Genomic DNA, 20,805 nt, shown 5'->3' with positions numbered 1-20,805 from the left:
CTCTTGTTTATGGAGGGCAACTCGGGAGTTCATTCCCATTCTCTGGGAGGTGACCAGATATCATAGATGGTCATCAATGCTGCAGTTCTTCCCTCACTGAGAGTTATACCGATCCTCGGACCCGCAGCCCATTCCATACATGATCAATACCCCATCCCACTCATGATCCATCAAATGCATGTCTTGCTCGTCGCCTCACTTCCTTACTACACTCGCTGGCTTCAATGCAGATCCCGGTTCCATGATAACACCGCACTGCCGCCCATGCCACACGGCCAATCGTGTGCACCCCATCTTCCCGCTCGTACCTCTGCCTCTCCTATCCGCGTACCCCCCATTCATTCTCCTTCGAGTCGCGCCTGCAACGTATTCGACCACTCCTGCCTCTTCCTGTGTTGTTGTTGGTCGTACCTGCCTCGTCATGACGGTCGTACCTTCCTCCTCTGCCAGTAGCACCTTCCTGTCTCCGTCTCCAAGAGTCGCGCTTTCCCTAATCGCTGGTCGTAGCTTCCTTGTCCACCAGTCGTGCCTTCCTTCTTCACTGCTCGCACCTTCCTCATGCTATATCGTACCTTCCTCATACTGGGCCGCCCCTTCCCTGAGCTCGATCGCCCCTTCCCTCCTTATGCTGCATCGCACCTTCCTCCCCTGTCCGACAGAGGCGCACCTTCCTCGTGCTGGGTCGTGCCTTCTTTCTCTGCGCGACAGAGTCGCACCTTCCTCATGCTGGGTCGTTCCTGGGTCGCGCCTTCCTTAAGCTCAATCGCTCCTTCCTCTTGACCGGTCGTGCCTGCCTTCCTTCTCCAAAGGGTTGTGCCTTTAATTCTTAAGCGCTCGGCTCGCACCTTCCCATCCTATTTCATGATCCGTACCTTCCTCACTTGGGTATGGGATCGTGCCTTCGCTTTGATCTGTGGCAGGTCAGTCGGACCTTCCAGGTAAAGGTCGCTGTGAGACCTGCCTGCTTTGTTCCACGATATGAATGAAACTTGCCTCCTCTTCCAGAGTCCATCGCACCTTGCCCTTCTCCTCCCCTCTTTTACCGATCGGGCCTTCCTGAAGTAGTGACTAGAGTTCGTTGCCATTTCTTCTCAGTCGTGCTTTGCTTCACGACTTCAGTATTGGCAATGCGCCCTTCCCTCGTAGTTGTAGCATTGTAGCAGCGCCACCTCATCAGATTAGCTCTGCGAAGTCAAGATCCTGGTCAATACAAGAAATCACCGCTTCAATGCACAAGGTTGTCATTGAATCTATTTGATTTCTAAACAATACACAGAAGAATAAACGATTAGTGATAAGGGCCGTCACTGCCCATGCCGTTCTGCCGTGGCGAAACAGCAGATGTAGATGTAGATGTAGACGCCTTATGTGCCCGTTCCGAGCTCTTTAGTCCAATGCTATGCACAAGAAACAACATGATATCGATAGCGATATCCAATCCAATTCAACACAAAGAGACGGTCGACCGGTGACAGGGAACTGCGACGTGTTAGCACTTCTGAACCGGTGAGCTCAGTAGAGCATGATATTCTCACTGACCGTTCATATATAGATCTCGATCGGCGAGATCTGATCGAATGGATATAACCAGTTTCCACCAGCTTCCACTTTCTCGAGCCTGCGAACGGTTAGCTTCCTTCCATGATAGTAGAAGATTCATGCAACTTACCAGTCATACGGCCACTCGATGAGATGCCCTTGCACCTTTCCAAGCAATTCCTCCGCCTCCGCCAAGCCCATCATATCATCCGCCGCACTAAAGTCTCTTCTCGATGACCTGGTTGTCCCTCTTCTCCGCCTACGCACAGAGCCAGAATGTGTCGTTGTACCATTGACGCTTGCCTTGTCCTTCTGCTTCTCCGACAAACCCTCCTTCTCATTCGCACCATCCACAGTCCCATTCGTACTTGCCTTCTCAGTCGCGGATTTCGACTCCTGGCTCCCAGGTCTATTCGCTAGCTCCCCGTCTTCAGGGACGGGTTGCAGCCCCTGCTTCTCATCGAATACCGGGAAAGCCCTCGTCGACAAATCAGTCCCTTGCCGCTGCATCTGAGATCTATTAGTATGCTCAGCCCAGTTCTTCAGTGCATCCTTCACCAGCTTGTCACCCTTCTCAGCGTCCTTGCCGCTTCCCTCGCCCACAAAGTCCTTGACCATATCCTTAGCATTTCCAGCTGCCTTCTCAATGTCAGTAGGTACCTTACTAAGCGCCTTGATCTGCGCGCCAACGGTACTCGTCCCAATACCAGGCGGCCCTGCGCGTTTATGCTGGTCACCGTCTGGGTGGTGCAGCACCTCGTCAGACGTGCTATCTTTGCCTTGAAGTTGGTGGAAGCGCTGCTCATAAGCGACGTACTCGTGATAATCATTCCAATCACGGACCATGTTGTCGGGCATGCACCGGAACACAGCACGGTAGATCTTCGTGTTGTTCTCCGCAATAGTATGCCACGTGTCGTCTGCAAAAGAGAAGTGGATAGGGTCGACCATGCAATCTCGATCTACCAGAGGGAATTTCAGCTCGTTGAAGAGTGGGTGGTATGATGTCGAGCCACCACTCCCCGTGGGTTGAAGATCTGGTCCGCCAATGTCACTGTCGTCCAATTCGGGGAGAGGTGGAAGCTGGGAGAGCATAGTAAGTCCAAGATCCTCTGTGTGCATTCTAGTCACACTTGGACGTGGTGGCATAGGAGGATTCGGCGCTTCAGCTTTCATAACGTAGGTAGGCAGTCTCTTCATGGCGCCATGTTGCCTTGGGTCAGCAACGGTGTTGTGTCCTTCAGCATCGTGGTCCTGCAGGAGAATTTCTTTGCCAGAAGGAAGAATGATCGTGTCTCGTCCAGCACCATAGCCCGCTTTTTCGATTTCGGTCATGTGGTCGTAGCCTTCACCCTCGACGTCCTGTTTGTGCTCCGCTTTGCCTGTCACGCGGGAGTCTTCCGTGACTTTGCGGTTGGCTCGAAGGTTAGGGTTCCCAGCTTGTTCCCAATCCACGTCATGATTGAATGTGCTGAGCATTTCATTTCGCTGGAGCAGTTCCTCCCGCATTTCGCGACCTCGGGCGTCCATCGGATCCTCATCATCGCTATCTCCATTCTTAGGTGGAGCAGCTGGAGCTTTAGATTTGCCATCGACCTTGTCGTGCTCTGCTTCCATTGCTTGTGCATCTTCCATGATTTTGTCGACATCCAGACCAAGATGTTCTCGCATCAGCCTCATGCGCAGGGTATGTGCGAATCTGCCAACCCGATATGGCATACCATTCATTCGCGACACGAACATATCTGTGTCGCGGACAACAGCTGCCACTTCGGAATCGCGGTTTCCAAGCTGCGATCGCTCGTTGATATTGGCTGAACCAATCAATGCGATTCGATCGTCCACAATGATGACTTTGGCATGGATGTATAGCTGCTCGGTCGCTAGTGCTTGCCGAGGACCAATCTTGCCCCACTGCCGTAGACTATAGAACTGAATGTAGTCCTCTGGCTCGATACCAAGTGCTTTCAGACGTCCGAATATCGATGACTCGCCTCGGCAGATGCTGCGGTATTGATACTGCATGATAAGCCGAACACTTGTGCCGCCTTCTTCTTCGACAGTGTTTTGAAAGCCAGGTATCAGCGGGATGACAATCATAGCACGCCAGGGTTCATCGTTGTTGGCAGCTCGAGTGATTCGCTCTACTAGAGCATCACCGATCTTGTTGTACACAGTGGCGCCTTCTGTCTCGCAACTTGTGATGAAGAACTGGTTTTCCATGTAGACAAAATGCTCCGATTCTTCGATCATCTTTACGTACGCGTTCATGATACTGTGTTCGGTCTTATCAGGAGTACCTATAGACCAAGGACCTGCTGAACGCAGCAATTGCACTTCGCAGGTACCGTCAAGGCCAAGGGCTTCGAGATCGGCTGGGTTGAAGTCTGGTGGTGGAAGTAGGAAAGGTGTAGGCCGTGTTGGCTTTCGTTGTCTCAAAATGTAGTTCCACCTCTGCACGAAATGCCTTGTCAGATCCCTCGCTGGCTGCCCCACTATCTGCATTGAGATATCGTGCCACGGCATTCTTGCAACTTGACTTCGATCGTACATCTCTTCATATGGCTTGTTGAGTGCATAGAAATCTTGAATTCGTGGATTCGAGTAGTCCTTGCCCGGCCACAATTGACAGTGATCTCCATCTTTCGGAAACTCAACAGCATCAAAGCCAGTAGGCTTGTCATCCGTTAAGGTATGCTGTGGCGTGTCCCATCTCCCAAAGCACAAGTCAATACCGCCAACAAATGCGAGGCTGTGGTCGACGATACACAACTTTTCGTGATGAGCCCAGAAGAAAGTGTTCTGTCGAAATTGGTTGGGTGATCTTTGTACAAAGACATTCGGATGCAAATCCAGTAAACTAAACTTTGTATACTGCGAGTCGATGGGAATAGCAGCATCGATGTTCCGATACACAATGACAAAGATCTTGACACCCTGCTCAGCTTTCCGCTTCAAAATGCGGTCTAACCGCCACTTCTGGCTGATCGCAGCAGGTCTGCGCATGTACAGCTCTGGGCTGAGCCACCAGTCGTGAATGTAAATGACGTCCTTGGCTTGGTCGAGTGCTCTTGACACGACCCACATGTAGTCTCGTCCGTCCACTAGCCACTGCGCGAAGCACCTATTTCGGACAGGAGCGAAGCTGTCGAATCTGTTCTTCTGACACCACGGGGAACTATCGATCGCATTGAGGATAGACTCCTCGAATTGATGAAGCACTCTTTCGTTCCTCGCGAGTAGTTTGAGACGTCTCTCTGAATTGACCAGCTTCAACCTATGATGCTGAGGATGTTTCGCCAACTCCTTCGAGGTCGCTGCAAAATGCTTTGCAGTCCTACCGAGCTCTCCTTTTTCCTTATCTCCTTTCCTGAGCTTTGAAGATTGCATTTTGAGATCAGAATCAAAGAGAAAGACATCGTAAATGTACATACCGTCTGGAGAGTCAACACAGACGATATAGCTGTGCCGGACAGCGAACCACTTTGGGCTATGCCGGGCTTTTACGTTCTTTGGCGTCAGTGTCCTTCTGAAGTCAATCCCTTTCGCAGATCTGATGGTGAGATAGCCTTCCTTGCCGTGATAGCTGCCCTCACTAGCCAGTCGCATACCAATGGCCGAGATTTCCAAGAATTTGCACAGTCTGTTTGCGTCAGCTCGGAAAAGCATGAACTTGATCACTCTCTGAAGGTAGTTCTCGAGCATCAGCCGCTGCCGTTGTGGATACCGGTTCTCCCGATCCTTGTCGGCGTCTTTGCCTCTCCTAAAAAGCAAGGTACCACCAGGGGTCGTGGGTGTATTCTCCTGACCAGTCAAGCTCGACCGTTGCCTATTCAGCATGAAGGATGCCCGCGTTCGGTTCCTGGAGCTGAGCCCTGGTCTTTCTGTATCCGTTGCAGCTCCTTCAGGATCAGGAACTGGGTCTTCCTCCTCTGATTCATCATCCTGGCCTCGATAGCCTTTAAATGCAGGAAAGCTTGACCAGGGAAATTTCGGAAATTTCTTGAAGCTATCTCCCCGTCCCTTGAGCCTCTCGGACTGGTAATGCAGTTTGTACTTTGTATGCATGTTCCAGAAGTCTCTGAGAGACCGACGGATGACCCATTTCATGCGATTAATGCCGTTGCCATATTCGAGCTCAATTCTGAACACCAGATGTCGGTCACCCTCAGCGGCATTGGCTGGATCTTTGTATTTGACAGTTTCGCTGTCGGTGACAGAGACCTTGAGTTGCTCTAACAGGGCAGGGACTCTACGAGTGCCGTGCTCATCTCGTTGGAATACGCTGGCGAGCATCAGTGCCGCGGGACTACCAGCGGTCAGCTCAGCAAGCAGTTCAGCAGACTTTACTTGGTCTTGGGTCAACTTCTCCTTCTTCTTGCCTTGAGCTAGAGCGCGTAGGCCGTTCTTGAGTTGCTTCCATCTCGCACCTGTAAGCGTGCTACCACGGTCCGGAAACATCTTCCTTCTCGGTTTCGCACCGTCAGCTGGTGGTGTTCCGACCGGATCGTCTCTTGAACTTTGTGTGTGTAGGTTGAGCAGATTGAAGGGTCGGCGCGTCGCGCCACTAACTGCCGTGTCGTCGCCGCTACGTTGACCACCCTGACTGAGCCCACGAAGAGGATGCCTCGGGGTCCAAGGCGAGGTTGTGGTGGCCTCGAGCTTTCTTCTCCCTTCATCTTCAGACATACCAGCCACCAGATCAGGGTCGGTCATTCTTCTGGGCAGCAAGAAAGGACGTGGGAAGTTCACGGGTTTTGCTGATTGTGTGGACTGAAGGTCGGGTCGAGAACCATGAGGAGATGTAGGGGCACTCTCCGTATCATCTTGGCGTCTACTAATCTTCCTCTTCTTCTTGTTGACGGCAGGTGTGAAGGCACCCTCAGCACCACTTTCCTCATCAGCATCGTCCTCACTGTGGTCTTCGTCGATGGTAGCAGCCATGACGACCTCATTCCGCTCATCGCGGGCATCTTGTGAACGAAAAGACAAGCCACTAGCTGATCGACCATGGGCCAAGCCTTGAGAGGAAGCCAGAGCACGTAATCTCGAGTACAGACTTTGGGATCTGTTGTTCTCGGGCCTGCTATCATCTTCCGTCGGTGTCTGGCTCTGTGATGTAGGCTCGTTGGTTTCTGGGCCATCTCTTGAGAATTGTACACTCTTCCTGACCTTGGACTGCTCATTATCAACTGGAACCTCATCCTCAGGCACCGTGCTCATTCGTGTCGCAATAGGAGAGTGGTCGGCTGACGCAGGATCACTGAATCGTGAGGACCGCAGGTTGGGGGATCTCGACGTATTCTGCTGCTTACTAGATGAGGTAGGGATTGCCTGCTTCTCTGGGGAAGTGTCTCGCGGTGACCCTGAGGATGGTTGAGTGGCAGTAGGGATTGTGCCATTTTCCACGCGGTTCTGGGGCTTCCTGTCTAGCTGGTTGTTCGCTTTGCTCGCGTCGGCCTCTACGGTGACCTGGGCATAGATGCTGCTTTGGGTAGGGCCATCGACACCATTGATATGTGGTTTCTCATTGTGGTCGGTTGTGGCTTCCTGAGCCAAGGTACTCATGCTCGACTTCTCGTATTAACACCGAAGGCTTCGAGCCTATATTTGCCTGCTCTCTTGGACTAACTGTCATGACAAGTACATCGTCTCCGACTCTGCTTCCGCTGATATCTGCGTCTTCTAGTCGTTGTGGCTGTGCCCTGGTCTCGAAAGGGTCGTTACAATTACGTCCTGGCAGTGTAGTTTCACCCGGTTCGCTTGAAAGATGGAAGCAATGGGATCTCCAGCAACTACAATTACAAGAAGAGAATGGACTGTATTGTTACAAGAAGTGGTTGAAGTCGGGATTATTCTCATGCATGCCCTGTATCACGAGGGACGCGGAGGACTGACAGCGCAGTCACGGCCAAGCATATTGGCTTCCGCTGACCTGAATGCCTCCTAGCGCAGCCCTAGACCGAAGTGGATTTTGGCTACCTAAATTCCAGGAAGACGATTGGTTCAGGCTAACCCCTAATTCTCGCCCAAGATTGACTTCAGACTGCTTATCTCATACACCGGCAGCGCTCTGTAATAATGCTACCAAATATGCTCATGCAGCTCGAGACTCGGGCTACATCGATGATGATAGCTTCCTGTATCGAGCGTCAAACAATCGTCGGGTGGATTGGCCAACAATGAAACCACGCTGAGAACAACATTGGTGCGATGAAGCTAATCTGCAAAACAGATATGGTTTGACTATGTTCTGTTGTCCAGCGCATGGCTAAACTGCTGATGCTGCTGTACTGCGACTATGTACTCCTGTGCCGTGCAAATAGGTATTTGCCTGGTCGTCGTCAACGTTTCTCCTCCTTATCCAGTTGCTCTGTGCCTGGTCCGCGCGATTTATGCAACGGCAGCCTCTGCCCTATTGTCCATCCGTGCCTTTCTATTCCTTCTCGTAAATTATATCGTATGAGGCCATCATAACTATGTACAGCTGTACATGAACGCCGACAAATGTTGCTTCCGTCCACGGTTCGGACACATGCTTTTGCTCTACCAAGTCATGGCTCAATATGTACCGATGCTAGCAAGGACTTCAATGCTTCCCACAACGCCACACTCCGCGCCAAAATATGCCATATGCTCATTAGATATTAGTGTAAACGATGATTTTCGTTTTAGGCGAAGTCCAAGCTTCATTTTCCGCTGATGCTGTGCATCCAGCCTTCCGGTGACCACTTCGCTGCCTTGGCCCCCTTGACTGGGTGTAGCAGCATTGGTCGCACGACAGCACGTCCATACATATCTTCCCATTCTGGACCACCGCTCTCTGCTGCGGTGATGCCTAGCAGGCGCTGATAGAGGGGCATGGCTTGCTGTGAACTGTAATACCATGTCATGTTGGTCCATGCAAATTCGTTCCATTTGCTGAAGGTGCTGTTCCAGAAGCCTCCGGCTTGGCCAAAGGGACCTCCGTTGAATGTTGACTGTAGTGCTTCGGGCGTCCATTGTCGATCGGCGAAGACAGGATGAGGGAATGTTGTCGACTTGAGACCATGGTGTAGACACATGGTCTGGGGGAACATCTCGGCATCGATGTGATGTCCATTTTCGGAGTTTTCGTAGTTCATGATATCCAAGACCCGCCGGCTAACTCGTCCTTGCGCAATGAGCGTTGCGCGTCGCGGGGTGGACTTGCCTTGAGGGTAACCCCACAGGTAATCCCGGAACCACCAATTCGTACCTGTAACGTTAAAGCTAGGAAGGAACCCAACCCAGTCTGCGTCTTCGCCAACACCCCATTCGTAGTTGTCTTCTTCGTTTGCACGTGGTGGTTTAGGGCCGCGTGGCAGAACACCTTCTACAGCGACCGGACCCCAAACGTGATGAGGATCTTCTTCTCGGGTCGAGACACGGAAGTCGCTGTTGTAGTCTCCGTGAACTTCTGGGATATAGACTCGTCCTGACCGTTCCCAGATGCCTTTTCGCGGTTGCTCCCGGGCAAAGTTCGAGACGGCTTCGAACCAGTCTAGGTAGTGTCCAGTGAACCTGACATCAAATTCCCACTGGTAGAAGAAGTCAAATTCGGGATGGTTGCGTGCGAACCATTGAATGATCATCCATGGAGACCGTCCAACAAAGGCATGCTCCGCCATATTCGAGTACAAAGTTCGTAATTGAGCATGATTCCATACCTCTGTAATCGAATGGAACTCGGGAGGGATGTGTTTCTTAATGGTTGCCTCGGGCTGGTTCTCGCCTGTGAATAACGGAATACCTTCGTCCTTGACATGCAACAGAATGAAGACCTGATACTTGCCACCGCTTGCTAGCGAAGCTTCGGCAATCATGGCACGAATGTTCATGACAGCATCTGCGCTCCATGTGGCGCCGGTCCAGACCCTGATGAGAATAGCTGTTCTCTTGACTTTACTCAACCGACCTGCGTCCATGGAGCTAGATGGCGGTGGCTTCTGCGCACTGTCGTGCTTGTGCCGAATGTTCGAGTACTGGATCGAGTTATCTGGTCTCTCCTTCACTGGTTTGAAACGCAGTCTATTCGCGCTGGCGCAGTCGTCCTGAAGGTCGCCCCATCTCACACTGTCCCAGTCTAGGTCGGATGCCTTTCGTTCCGCTTCAGGGTCGAGGTAATCGAATTGGTCGAGTCCGTAGGCCTGGAAGCGGCCAATACGGTCAAAAGATACAGAGCCATCTATACCCGATGCTTTGTAGGAGCCAAGGGTCGGATCAACTGCACCTGGTGTGGGTTAGCTTTGGTCTGCGATAGCTTCTTTTGGGCAAACGACGTACCGGCAGCAATTGCAGGGTATGCCCATACTGCATCTTCATCACTCTCATTGATAGGGATTCCTCGAGGTCCTATGCACTGAACGATGTCTGCTGGGTCTTCTTGCAAATGTTTGTAGCCATCATAACGGACGAGCTTGGGTGGCTTAGCATTGCAGTTCTCCTCGTCCTGTCTGCATGTGTTGAAATGAGAGATACCTCGGGTCAGGCCATCATGACTGCGCATATCAGCACGGATCTTCTTGTGTTCATAGTGTTTACCTACGTCGGGAAGTCCTTCCACACCCACTCTTCTCGCTTTGCTGCTTCCATTGAGATCTCAGTCAACTCGTGTTCTGAGAGTTCGACTGGAGGAGGTGGAGGTAATGGCTCCGGCACAGGCTCTATCGGTGCCGGCTCCTCTGGTGGTTTCGTATTCATAACCTTGAATACTACCACGAAGCCCAGAAAGCCGAGTAATATCTTCGCCAGCAGCCGTAATCTCGGCATACATATCTGCCATCTTGACGGTTTCTTCCAGAAGTCGTTCTTAGCTGGAGTCCACACTGGAGGAGGTGTTTCTGGCTCTTGGAACTCCTGAGAATCGTTCATGAGACCCATTTCTGAGCGACTCCCACTGATGGTGAGTCGCCTTGTTGTCATCTCTTAAAGGGGTTATCGAGCTCTAACGTTGTAGCTGCATTAGCGAGTGACAGCAGTTGGCTTGCAACGACAAATTCGGTTGTGGTAGCGACGGTGATAATATGCTTCTGCAGTATGATGTGATCCGTGGTGGTTTTCCGACAAATTCTAAATGTGCCGGGTTGTTGAGGTTGTTTAGCGGCGATTGAGGCTCTGCAATTCAAAGTCTGACCGGCTGTGCTTCAGGTGTATGCAAGATCGACGGGGATTATATTTTTGTGCAGCGAATGTCAGAGAAGGAGCCTCGATGCGTCTGTCGAGTTGGTAGCAAATTAGGCGCGCACCACCGACTGTGCCTTCCTGTTGGCGTAGAACGAGTGAAGCTTGGTAGTACCTCCAAGATGCAAAACAGAAGTCACGGCTTTGGTAGCTCTGTTGCAAATAACGACGAAAGATCTCGGGACTACTACAACTTCCAGCAGCAGGCGCAGGGAGATATGGACGAATCGCTGGCAAGGAACGGGACAGGGCATCTCGGGCTTGCATCTGCAGAATATCCTTTCCGTTTACCTCTACGGAGCACACTAGACGGCAGAACCACTGCAGTAGTGTCTCAGATGGATCCCCGACTGCTTTGTGGTGGAGCGCCGCTTTCCTCTTGTCCAAGACTTGCATCCTCGAAAGACAGACTAACGTTGACACCTGCCAGTCATGTCCGGCGTGGAGTGGCCTATCGTCCCACGATCCAAGATCGCCCACGCTGGTTGAGTAGCACATATCAAACCTTAACAGCATGGCATTTCCCACCAGTCTTTCACTTGCAAATCCACTGGCTTCTGGCCATCAAGACTTGCCAGAAATGTCTTGCATCACTACTGGTAAGTGCGATACAATCAAATGAAATTGGTCGAGGAATCGATTGATTGTTCGCCACAATCTGCAGTATCATGGTACGGCAACCGCCCAAGCAACAAGCGCGCATATCTATGCACCATGGACACGATGATCTACAGTACCAGAAGACATGCAACCGACTTTGCTTGCTATCTCACCGTGGCAACTTCGGTAGGTGCCACTTGCATGAACGATCTCAAACATACCTTAGCGTAAAGCTCCAGGTATCCGTTCTCTCAGCGTGCGATGGGGGTTGGGGATTGATCAACGTGCTCCGAGAAACTCCATGAATACAGTGCCCGTAACGAATGGAATGTCGTCATGCTCGATGCCGACAACAAAGATGCTCACGGTACTTCGGCGGCAAGCACGATTATTCAAGATTTCCGACCAATCGTAGAAATTTCACACGCCGGACGGTTGTTATCAACGGCCAAGTCCAGGTGTACAGGCGCGACTCAAATCCGTTCATGCAGCTAAGCTATAATTGCAAAACCATGTCTCTACTAAGGTCGCCCGGGCAGAAATAGTGCTGAGCACAACAACACCTGGCCTCTCAACACTATATGTCTGTTCTTATCAGGGAACCAGCCTGACGGCCCAGGTTCGAAGCATCGAAGAACACGACGACCTGGAGAAAAGATGTTTCAGGCGTGCGGATCTGCAGAAGATGGGTTCCCATTACTCGTAATCGTGTTCATAGGAGATCGGTATCCAGGGCACGCCCAAGCTGTCGATACGTACTGTACCAGTTCCGGCGCAGATAACGCTTGGAAAGTCGATGATGTTGACACTTGTTCTATCATGTATCGCGAGCGAATTTAGGCACAAAGGCGTGGGAGCAGCTACTGTGTACATTTCCCGCCACCAGATTTTTGTTGTACAGAACAGAGATACAGCTTAACTTCAAAGCGCATCCCTGTCTGCCAACGCCCGAGACGCGTAAGGTGACGGGGCTAAAAATTGCTTGAGCTTCTTCTTGACGTCGTCTACGTGTGGTGGAGCTCAAGCCACATCTGCCGAACTTTCTAAACCTTGCTGCTTCGTATGCACCACGGCGAAAAGCCTGCCGACCTTGCAGAAAATACTCATAGCTGTGATGCGGCACTGTTATCCGGAGAGCTGCACATGACGGCGCAGGGCAAGTCCGCACCTTCCTCATCGATCACACAGGTTCACGATGGCTATCTGCTCTGTGAGGTATTGTCAATGCCTCGCAAGAAAAGACACAGTAATGAGCGGCAAGCACGCAGAGGGAACGAGAAACCGTTCCTGTGAGCCACCAGCGCTACTGGCTTGCGCCAGCAGGAGAGATCCGAATCAGGGCTAAGATTGGCAATTTCTGGTAGAACCTCGGCTCGACTGTGAACGACAGTGGTACGGTGTCGATAATGTCATCAACGCTGGAGGAATACATGAGGTTGAAGATGTTTTACTCTACGTTTGACAACACAGCCATGTAAGCCCGAGCCCGTTGTTAGTACGTGTACTGCGTATCGGTGAAGCTTGTCCGATGTGATTACCACCCCCAACGCATCCCGCTCACGCGCCAAGAAGACGCCTGGTCTCGGCACGGACAAAGTGCACCGCAGTCCGCGTATACGATGTTCTATTCCTGCTTGAGAGTCTTACATGGTCGTACAGGCATGGCACTTGATCCTCCTACTCCGCTCCTGAGTTCACTGCGGACATGCGAATGTCTATTCATTTTGCCAAGAACCTTCCCATTTACCTGATATGAACTCGAGGTGACTGAAGGACGTTCTTGGACATCCAATCTCCACAGCTGAAGCGGGAAGGTGAGATCACTTCCGATGGGAAGGTGATGCTCGGGTACCAGCCGATGCGATCCAGAATGATCATCGACCTCACCTCTGCTGCCTCCTTCTATCGTGATTTCTGCCGAGCTACCATGAACAAAGACAAGAGTATCGACTCCTGCTACTCCAGTCTCCGCCTTGACGGTACCGGCGATGTCACTCGCAGACACCAAACTTGCCTCAGGCTTGAAGCCAACAGTCGTGTCTGACGTTGAGGTACTCCTTCTGCCAGCGGACGGTTCAGATGATGCACCCGCAAGGGCAGTGGTGCTCGAAGGCCCTGCTGAGGCTGTACTTGGGGAAATCTACCGAAGGCGTACTCGAAATACTAACAGTGGTCTCGACAGCAAGCAGGACTACTGGTTTCGATTCTCGCCCCTGTACTCCTAGCCGGATCCCACACTTTCATTGTCCCCAAACCCATAGCAACCTTCGTCACAGCACAAGCCTAGACACCCGTGCTATTGGCACTCCGGATCGAGCAGGCGGCTAAAGGACACCATACCAGATCTGTCTGCAGCTACGAAACTGGCCGTTGCGCAGGCATACCAACTACTACTGTTCAGTTAGTGGTTGTCAGATTTTATGCTCCACATGATCCGCCTCACTTTCGAGCTTCAGCTTCTCGACTACAACCTCGCATGGTCACCACTCACCCTCCTCGCAGCAATATGCGTCACTCCGAACTCGTCAAGCCACAGCTGAATTCAGATGCGCAAGACCTTCGCTACATGGACCTCAGCGTAGAGCTATATCAATCGGGCACTCATTCGTCACCCCCATGGCAAACCACCTCCAACGCTACGCACATACCTAGCTACATATGCAACTGGAAACAAGCACGCACAAGCGAAGCAGAGGTGTTATCGCCACGACAAATCGTTGCTCCGACGCGAGATGCCGAGCACCAGAGCAGCAAGAAACAAGGTCATGCGATACGACTTTCTACACTATGTGAATTTCCGCCTGTGCATGCCTGACTGACTAACTACCCACCTACCCACCCACGAACGGGTACAAGAGCTCCCATCTCGACATCTATACAGTGGTGGCCAATGCACCGGAGGCGTGCGTTCTCCCCGTGCACCAGACGACATGGAATGGTCACGTAGCTTATGGTGAGCATGGCATCGAAAATAATGGGGACAATGAATAATACGTAGAGACTAATTGCTAGGTTACTCAGTTGCATGTTCCTGTTGGTTTAGTCGAGTCATTGGATATTGAAATATTAACGTGAACAGTCGAATGGCAATCCATGGCTGCCATCTCGTTTTAAAATCAGGACCATGAGGTTCCTTGTGGCAATGCACGAAACCGAATTCGAGAATGTTGAATCGTACACATATTCGCACAGGCTATAGGTATACAATGGTGGTCTTGCAAACCGGCTATGGACTCGAGATGACCTCGCCCTTCTACACGAGACCATATTTTTACACACCCGACCTCAACCTTCGTCCCTCTACCACAACACATACTGACTCTGCCTCGTAACCGGCCGATCAGGCAACTGCGTCCACACCTTCCCACCCATCCTCTTTCGAATCGCCTTGATCTCCTTCTCCATCTTCACTCTCGTCCTCGTCTTTTCCTCCTTCAGCACAACACTGATACCCGTGTGAGGTGGTCGTAGGATATCCATTCGCCCTCTTGCTCTTGGCGATGGTTTCTTATCGTAGGGGCCGCGGTTGACCCACGCTTCGGCAACGTAGATGTCCGTTGGGTTATGCTGGGTACCTGATCGTAGGGCTTTGGTTGCTGCTTGTGTTAGAAGGGGAGCAGTATTCGATGGGTCTCTAATTTCGGCGGTCGCGCGGTCCATGTTGGGGGTTGATTGTGTACCTTCGGATGCTTGTTTCTCGATTGTGTTGTAGGGGTAGGCGTCCTCGTCGAGGGGTGTCTTTGGAGTCTTCTCGATGATCTTGCCTGCTTCTGAGAGGTAGCTTCGCTCGTTCACAGCAGCTTGAATCGTCTCCTTCACGCCCATGGTGTGTCTGAACTCTGTTTTGATAAATTCCTTTGCTGGCGCGTTTGGATCAGGCAGACCCATGCCTCGCATGGCGACTGCTTCGTTCCGTGCTTGTATCAGGTGCTTGTGGACGTCTCTTGCGGCTTTCTTGACGCTGAAGCGCATCTGCATGATGGCCTCATCAATGGATTTGCCTGCGATCTGGCGGGCCAGTGGTGCAAGTTTTTTGAGGGAGGTCTGGTAGAATGGTGATCTGGAGGTATGAGACCGTTCTGTACGGGCTATGCGCATCTCCCTCGTTATCCGGCCTCGATGCCTGATGTTGCGGATGACCATCATTCTTGCCCAGCGTGCTCGAGCGTTCGGCCTTGGGTCTAGACGGGGCGCCATGTTGATGGGACTTCGCTTCGCCAGGGCTCGGTCTTCTCGCACGATACTAGGGTCGTCTGCTTCGTCTTCGGCTCCTTCGGCGGCAGGGGTGCTTGGGTCCAGCTCATCAGCGAAGATGCTGTCTTTTGCTAAACCACCCATCTGCTGAGCGCCTCGGGCCCTTTCTTGCTGCTGTTGCAACGCGGTTTTGGCATCTTTTGCTTTCTTGTTTGCCTCTGTGACTCGCTGTTCCGTTCTCTGCCTCCCGATACCAGGGAAAAATCGCGCCGTTGGGTTGTGGACATCAACTTTTTTCTTCTTGATTGGCTCCGAGCTTGACGCTGCTTGTATTTTGTTATCTGATCTCTTGGTAGTACCTGGCGGAGCTGAATGCATCGGATTGGGAGTGGCGTTATTGGAACCTCCGTCTGCATGATGTGCGGAAGTGCTGCTGAGGCCACGGGCAGCGATATATAACGAGCAGAAGGTCGAGCAGAGATCTGATGGTCCTGCTTTTGGCCGTCGCGAGACTAACATTATCAGTGACTGTCCTGGCTTTTTCAAGTATTGTAGACTGACCTAGTCTTGAAGCCTGCATTGTGATGCGCTGCCTGAACCGATGAATCGAAGTCGATGAGCAGCGCAACGCTGTGCTGGTTGTTAATGGGCTCCCCAAGCACTTCCAGCTTTCCTTTCCACTGGCATTCTGAGATTCGGAGTCGGGAAGTTGCTGCTAACCTAAAGATGATTAGCGTGCATTCGGTGGCATGCAAGGCCATTGCAACCCTAAGGCACCTATACCACGGCCAGGGTCATGCCTAAGCCTAAACCCTGACCACGCTACCGCCCCGAAGCAGTTAACGCTGGTGCCTTTTGGTGCCCGGAGCGCGCATTTCCATCAAACTGCGCGGCGACGTAATTTTGGAGTTTGTCAAACCTTCTGTGACAAAAGGCTTGCAAGCATCTTTTGGTAACACTGAATGCTTCGATCTGTACGAGTCTAGACCAATCTGATCGTTTCACAAGAACCACGCCGACTTCATCACCATCACTGCTACCGTACTTGTACTTGCGCTTGTATTGCATGCGTGTCTAGAATAGATTCAGCGTTGCACCGGTACTAGTAGTCAACAACGAGGGCACTGGCACTGGCACTGGCCTGCGACTGAAAGCCCACTTGCCAACGATGAGTAGTAGCATCACATGCAAGAGGCGGATGTGTTAGAAAAGGAAGAAATCTTGCAGACACTGCCTACCGAACATGGACTTGAAATCGATTCTGTCACCAAGTGAAGATAATCCCCGATCTTCCACTTCCACGTCCACCTCTCAACCCATCACGCCCACTGTCTCCTCTCAGACACCCTCAGCGCCTCACAAGTATTTGGAAAGATCGCAGTCCGGTCCAACAGCGCCTTCCTCACGCCTCAAGAATGCGCCTACCTCGGGCTCACCCTTAGCGCAAACACCTCTGGCCCTCTCATCGCTGCCATCGCATGTCCTGAGCCCGAATTCGCAGCCGGCATCTTCCCCTCTGATCAGTCCTGTGCCTGGCACTCCAGGCATGCCGCATGTGCAGCGCACCCATTCTACACAGTCCATGGACACCCTTGCCGATCTAGCTTCGATGCAATCGCATCAACCCACACGACCTGCCCCACTGAAGAACTCGTCCTTGGAAAGCATCAAGTCTGCCGATTCTAATTCCCGCGTATCTGGAGCTTCGCGCAGCTTGACCTCGAATCCTCGCGCTTCTTTCGATATCAACATGATGGAGACTCCAAAGTCTACAAGAAGGATTGATTTCTCCCAAACTTCGCTCCGCGATGAAGAAAAAGAGCGCTTGACCCAGCTCGCAACATACTTGATCGAGAATCCTTCGGCTTACGAGTCACACGTCACCTACATCACCCTCCTACACCAGGCATTCGTTAACCATGTCTATCCAACCTCCTCAGACGGCGCCATATTGCCAAAACGGGATCCCGCTTCCTTTGAGCTGTTGGCTGAACTAAGGACATCGAGAAGCACCATGAACAACCTTTTCGCCGTGGGTGAAGCTATCTGGCTGGACTGGCTGCAGGATGAAAGCATGTTGGCTCTCTCTACCGAGGAGCGAATCGACGTTATTGAGAAGTTTCGCAAGGCTGTCAGCGAAGAGGTCTGCAGCAGTAAGCTGTGGTCTGTATACGGTGATTGGGTGCAAGAGTGTTATCGTTGGGCAAATGCAATCGATGTTACTGCAGACATTGATGAAGACAAGTTGGTGGGAAAGGAGGTCTTCTCCTGGCAGATGGTTCAAGAGACCTGGCAGGAAGCTGTCAACAACACCAAGTTCGACCTTGCTCTAAGTCACTTGGTGTGGAACAAGTACATTGATATGCGTATTGCCGACTTCAAGAACAACGTCTCTAAGGATCATGCCACTCAAATATTGCAACTCTTCGAGGGACGTCTGAAGGTTCCTCACCGCACGTCTGAGGCAACGAAACAGATCTTGGCCAACTGGTTGAGCAGCCATTTTTCGCAAGATCAGTATTTTGATATCATGAGTGACACAACACGCATCATGAAGGAGGCTTTGAGAACAATGGAAGAGCGCTCATCCTTCGAGATGAAGCTGGAAGAGGCTCAAATTAATGATGATAAAGAAGCTGAGTACACCACATTTGGCCAGTACATCGAGTGGGAGAAAACACCTGCAAAAAGAAAAAAGGTCGACTTCAACTTGTGCGATGCTTTGTACAAGCGGGCCGAGCTAAGGTTCCCAGCCGATGCTACTCTCTGGGAAGAGCACATGACTTTCATGCTGGAATCTTCAAGGCCTGCACTTGATCTCTTGTCCCGAGCCACAAAACACTGTCCATGGTCAGGCCTATTGTGGTCGCAGTATCTCCTTGTTTCTGATCGACAAGGTCAGTCGTATGAGGAAACAGAAGCTGTCAAGCACAAGGCTACGAACACTGGTATCCTAGAAGCCGCAGGCATCGAAGAAGTATTAAAGGTCCATGCGGCTTGGTGCAGCTACCTTAGGCGCCGGGCTTTTCGTCCTGATCGTGATGAAGACGATGCAGATATTGCTGAGATTGGCATTCGAACCTCGATGGAGAGTATCAGCAGTCTAGGAGCTAAGCTTGGCATTGGTGAAACACCTGACCCTTCGTTCCGGCTGCAGCGCATCTATATCAATTTTCTCAGTGAGAGTGGACGATGGGACAACGCGCGCCGAGAATTTGACAATGCCGTTGGTGACTATGGAAAGTCGTACCAATTCTGGCTACGCTTCTACTACTGGGAGATGAAGCGATGGCGTAGGTTCGCTGGCAAGGCACTTGACGATGAGGCACTAGCTAGTAACACTGCTCCGCATATGGCGACAGCTGTGCTCAAGTTGGCTCTGGATCAAGATAGCCTCGACTATCCAGAGCCTATCATCGAAGCGTTGATCAACCATTGTGAGGATTATGAAGAAGCTGATGAATTGCAAGCATGCTTGCTAAGGGTGCGGAGGTACGAGAAGGTACTCGCCGCCAGACGGCAGATTGAAGCAATTCAGGCCGCTAGCGCGGCAGCAGCTCAGCAAGCACAAGCACCAAGCGTTGAGTCAACTCAGCTAGATCGGCCACAGCTGACGAAGCGGAAGCGTGGTTTCGAAGACAGCGATGAGACGTTACATGAGAACACGAAAAGAAGCAAAACTGATGAAGACGCCATCCAGACTGTCGAACAGACACAGCCAGAGCATCCTAAACGCGATCGAGAGCACGCTACGATATTAGTCGAAAACCTTTCGGAACAGGTGTCTGAAGCTAAAGTACGGCAGTATTTCAGCAATTGCGGTGCCGTTAAGGCTGTGAAGATGCTCGAAAATGGAAGCAGTGCGCTTGTCGAATTTGAAGACGACCAAGCAGCTCAGTACGCACTAACTCGTGATGGACAACAGCTCGAGGACGCGATAATATCTGTTGTGCTCGATACGGGTTCTACAGTGTTTTTGACGAACTATGCACCCGAGACTGGAGAAACCGAGATCCGGCAGTTGCTGCAAAAGTATGGAGAGATCATCAGTGTGCGAATGCCTTCGTTGCAAGGCAACAAAAGAAGGAGATTCTGCTATGTGCAATTTAAGCTGCCAGGCGAGGCCCAGGACGCCGTCAATAGCCTCGATGGTCAGAAAATCAACGACCTTGCACTCACATGCAAGATTTCAAATCCTGCTATCAAAAAGCCAAGACAAGAGATCAGCGTCAACGACGGGAGAACCGTCTTTGTCGGACGACTCAACTTCAAGGCAAAAGAAGACGAGGTCAAACAGGCATTCCTACCATACGGTACAATCGAGCTCACACGTATGCCACTGCACGAAAGCTTCAAGAACAAGAACAAAGGTATCGCATATGTCACCTTCAGCACCGTCGACGAGGCAAAGGCTGCACTAGCCATGGACGGTCAAAAGATCAAGGACCGAGAAGTCAGGGTCGAAATCGCAACTGACAACCAAAGTCGTTCTACGCGACAGACATCCACGACACCAGCAATCACCATCACCAAGAACGGCCACAGAGCCAGTTCGGTAAACAGTGCAGCAGCCCCAAGCGAACCACGATCCGAACGCACAATCTTCCTAACACAAGTCCCCGACACAATCAACGAAGCACGTCTCCGCCAAGTCGCGTCGAAATACGGCGAGGTTTTACTATGTGTCCTCAAGATGAACCACCAAGGTGCCCTCATCGAGTTCAGCACCGTTGCCTCGGCAGGCGAAGCATCCCTTGGCCTAGACGACTACGAGATCGCCCCAGGCAGAAAGATGAAGGTCGTCAGCGAGCAAGAGATGAAGATGCAGAAGGCTGAAAGGAAAGACGAAGAGCTCATCGCGAAGAGCAAGCCGAAGCCGAAGACGACGACGGTGCCGGTGTCGGGGAGTGGTTTCGTGAAGAGACCGACGCAGCCGGGTAATAGGACTAGGAAGGGTGGGAACTTGGGACAGAGGAGTGCGATGTTGCATGCGAATAATGTGTCTCATGAGCCGGCGAAGAGTCCAGAGCAGCAGGGCAACGGCGTAGCGAGTGGGGAAGCGGGTGCGAAGAAATCGAATGCTGATTTTCGGGCTTTGATGAGTGGGGGCAAATAGACAGAGCGAGCGTGAAGGTTAGTTGAAGCTGAAGTGTATTGTGGTTGTTCGCGTTGTTATTCAAGATACCCATCCATGATTCTGTCTAGATTGAGGGAATATTTACAACATTTGCTCTGTTGTTTGTTGTGACGATGAGTGCTTTTTTAAGTCTT

The 20,805-nt window shown here is 51.6% G+C and overlaps 4 protein-coding genes across 4 annotated transcripts; 1 reads left to right on the top strand and 3 right to left on the bottom strand.

Annotated features, from left to right (window-relative positions):
• Positions 1–1,542: 1,542 nt before the first annotated feature.
• Positions 1,543–7,107, bottom strand: SPO14 (Phospholipase D1; the record flags this gene model as incomplete). The annotated part of the gene is made up of 2 exons (XM_064873770.1): positions 1,543–1,618; positions 1,670–7,107. 2 exons carry the CDS (start codon positions 7,105–7,107, stop codon positions 1,543–1,545), a joined length of 5,514 nt encoding a protein of 1,837 aa, XP_064730874.1.
• A 1,121-nt stretch (positions 7,108–8,228) lies between these two features.
• On the bottom strand, positions 8,229–10,440 carry PMZ80_005349 (uncharacterized protein; the record flags this gene model as incomplete). Its single annotated transcript, XM_064873769.1, has 3 exons — positions 8,229–9,790; positions 9,844–10,058; positions 10,106–10,440. 3 exons carry the CDS (start codon positions 10,438–10,440, stop codon positions 8,229–8,231), a joined length of 2,112 nt encoding a protein of 703 aa, XP_064730873.1.
• Positions 10,441–14,640: 4,200 nt separating this feature from the next.
• Positions 14,641–15,912, bottom strand: mrpl22 (39S ribosomal protein L22, mitochondrial; the record flags this gene model as incomplete). Its single annotated transcript, XM_064873768.1, has 1 exon — positions 14,641–15,912. One exon carries the CDS (start codon positions 15,910–15,912, stop codon positions 14,641–14,643), a length of 1,272 nt encoding a protein of 423 aa, XP_064730872.1.
• Positions 15,913–16,777: 865 nt separating this feature from the next.
• Positions 16,778–20,650, top strand: PRP24 (Splicing factor; the record flags this gene model as incomplete). Its single annotated transcript, XM_064873767.1, has 1 exon — positions 16,778–20,650. The coding sequence occupies one exon, from the start codon at positions 16,778–16,780 to the stop codon at positions 20,648–20,650; it is 3,873 nt and encodes a 1,290-aa protein (XP_064730871.1).
• Positions 20,651–20,805: the final 155 nt, after the last annotated feature.

This window comes from Knufia obscura (genome assembly GCF_036327395.1).
Source record: "Knufia obscura strain CCFEE 5817 isolate CBS 148926 chromosome Unknown scaffold_5, whole genome shotgun sequence".
Lineage (NCBI taxonomy): Eukaryota > Fungi > Ascomycota > Eurotiomycetes > Chaetothyriales > Trichomeriaceae > Knufia > Knufia obscura.
This window is presented reverse-complemented; position numbering and strand designations above follow the sequence as displayed.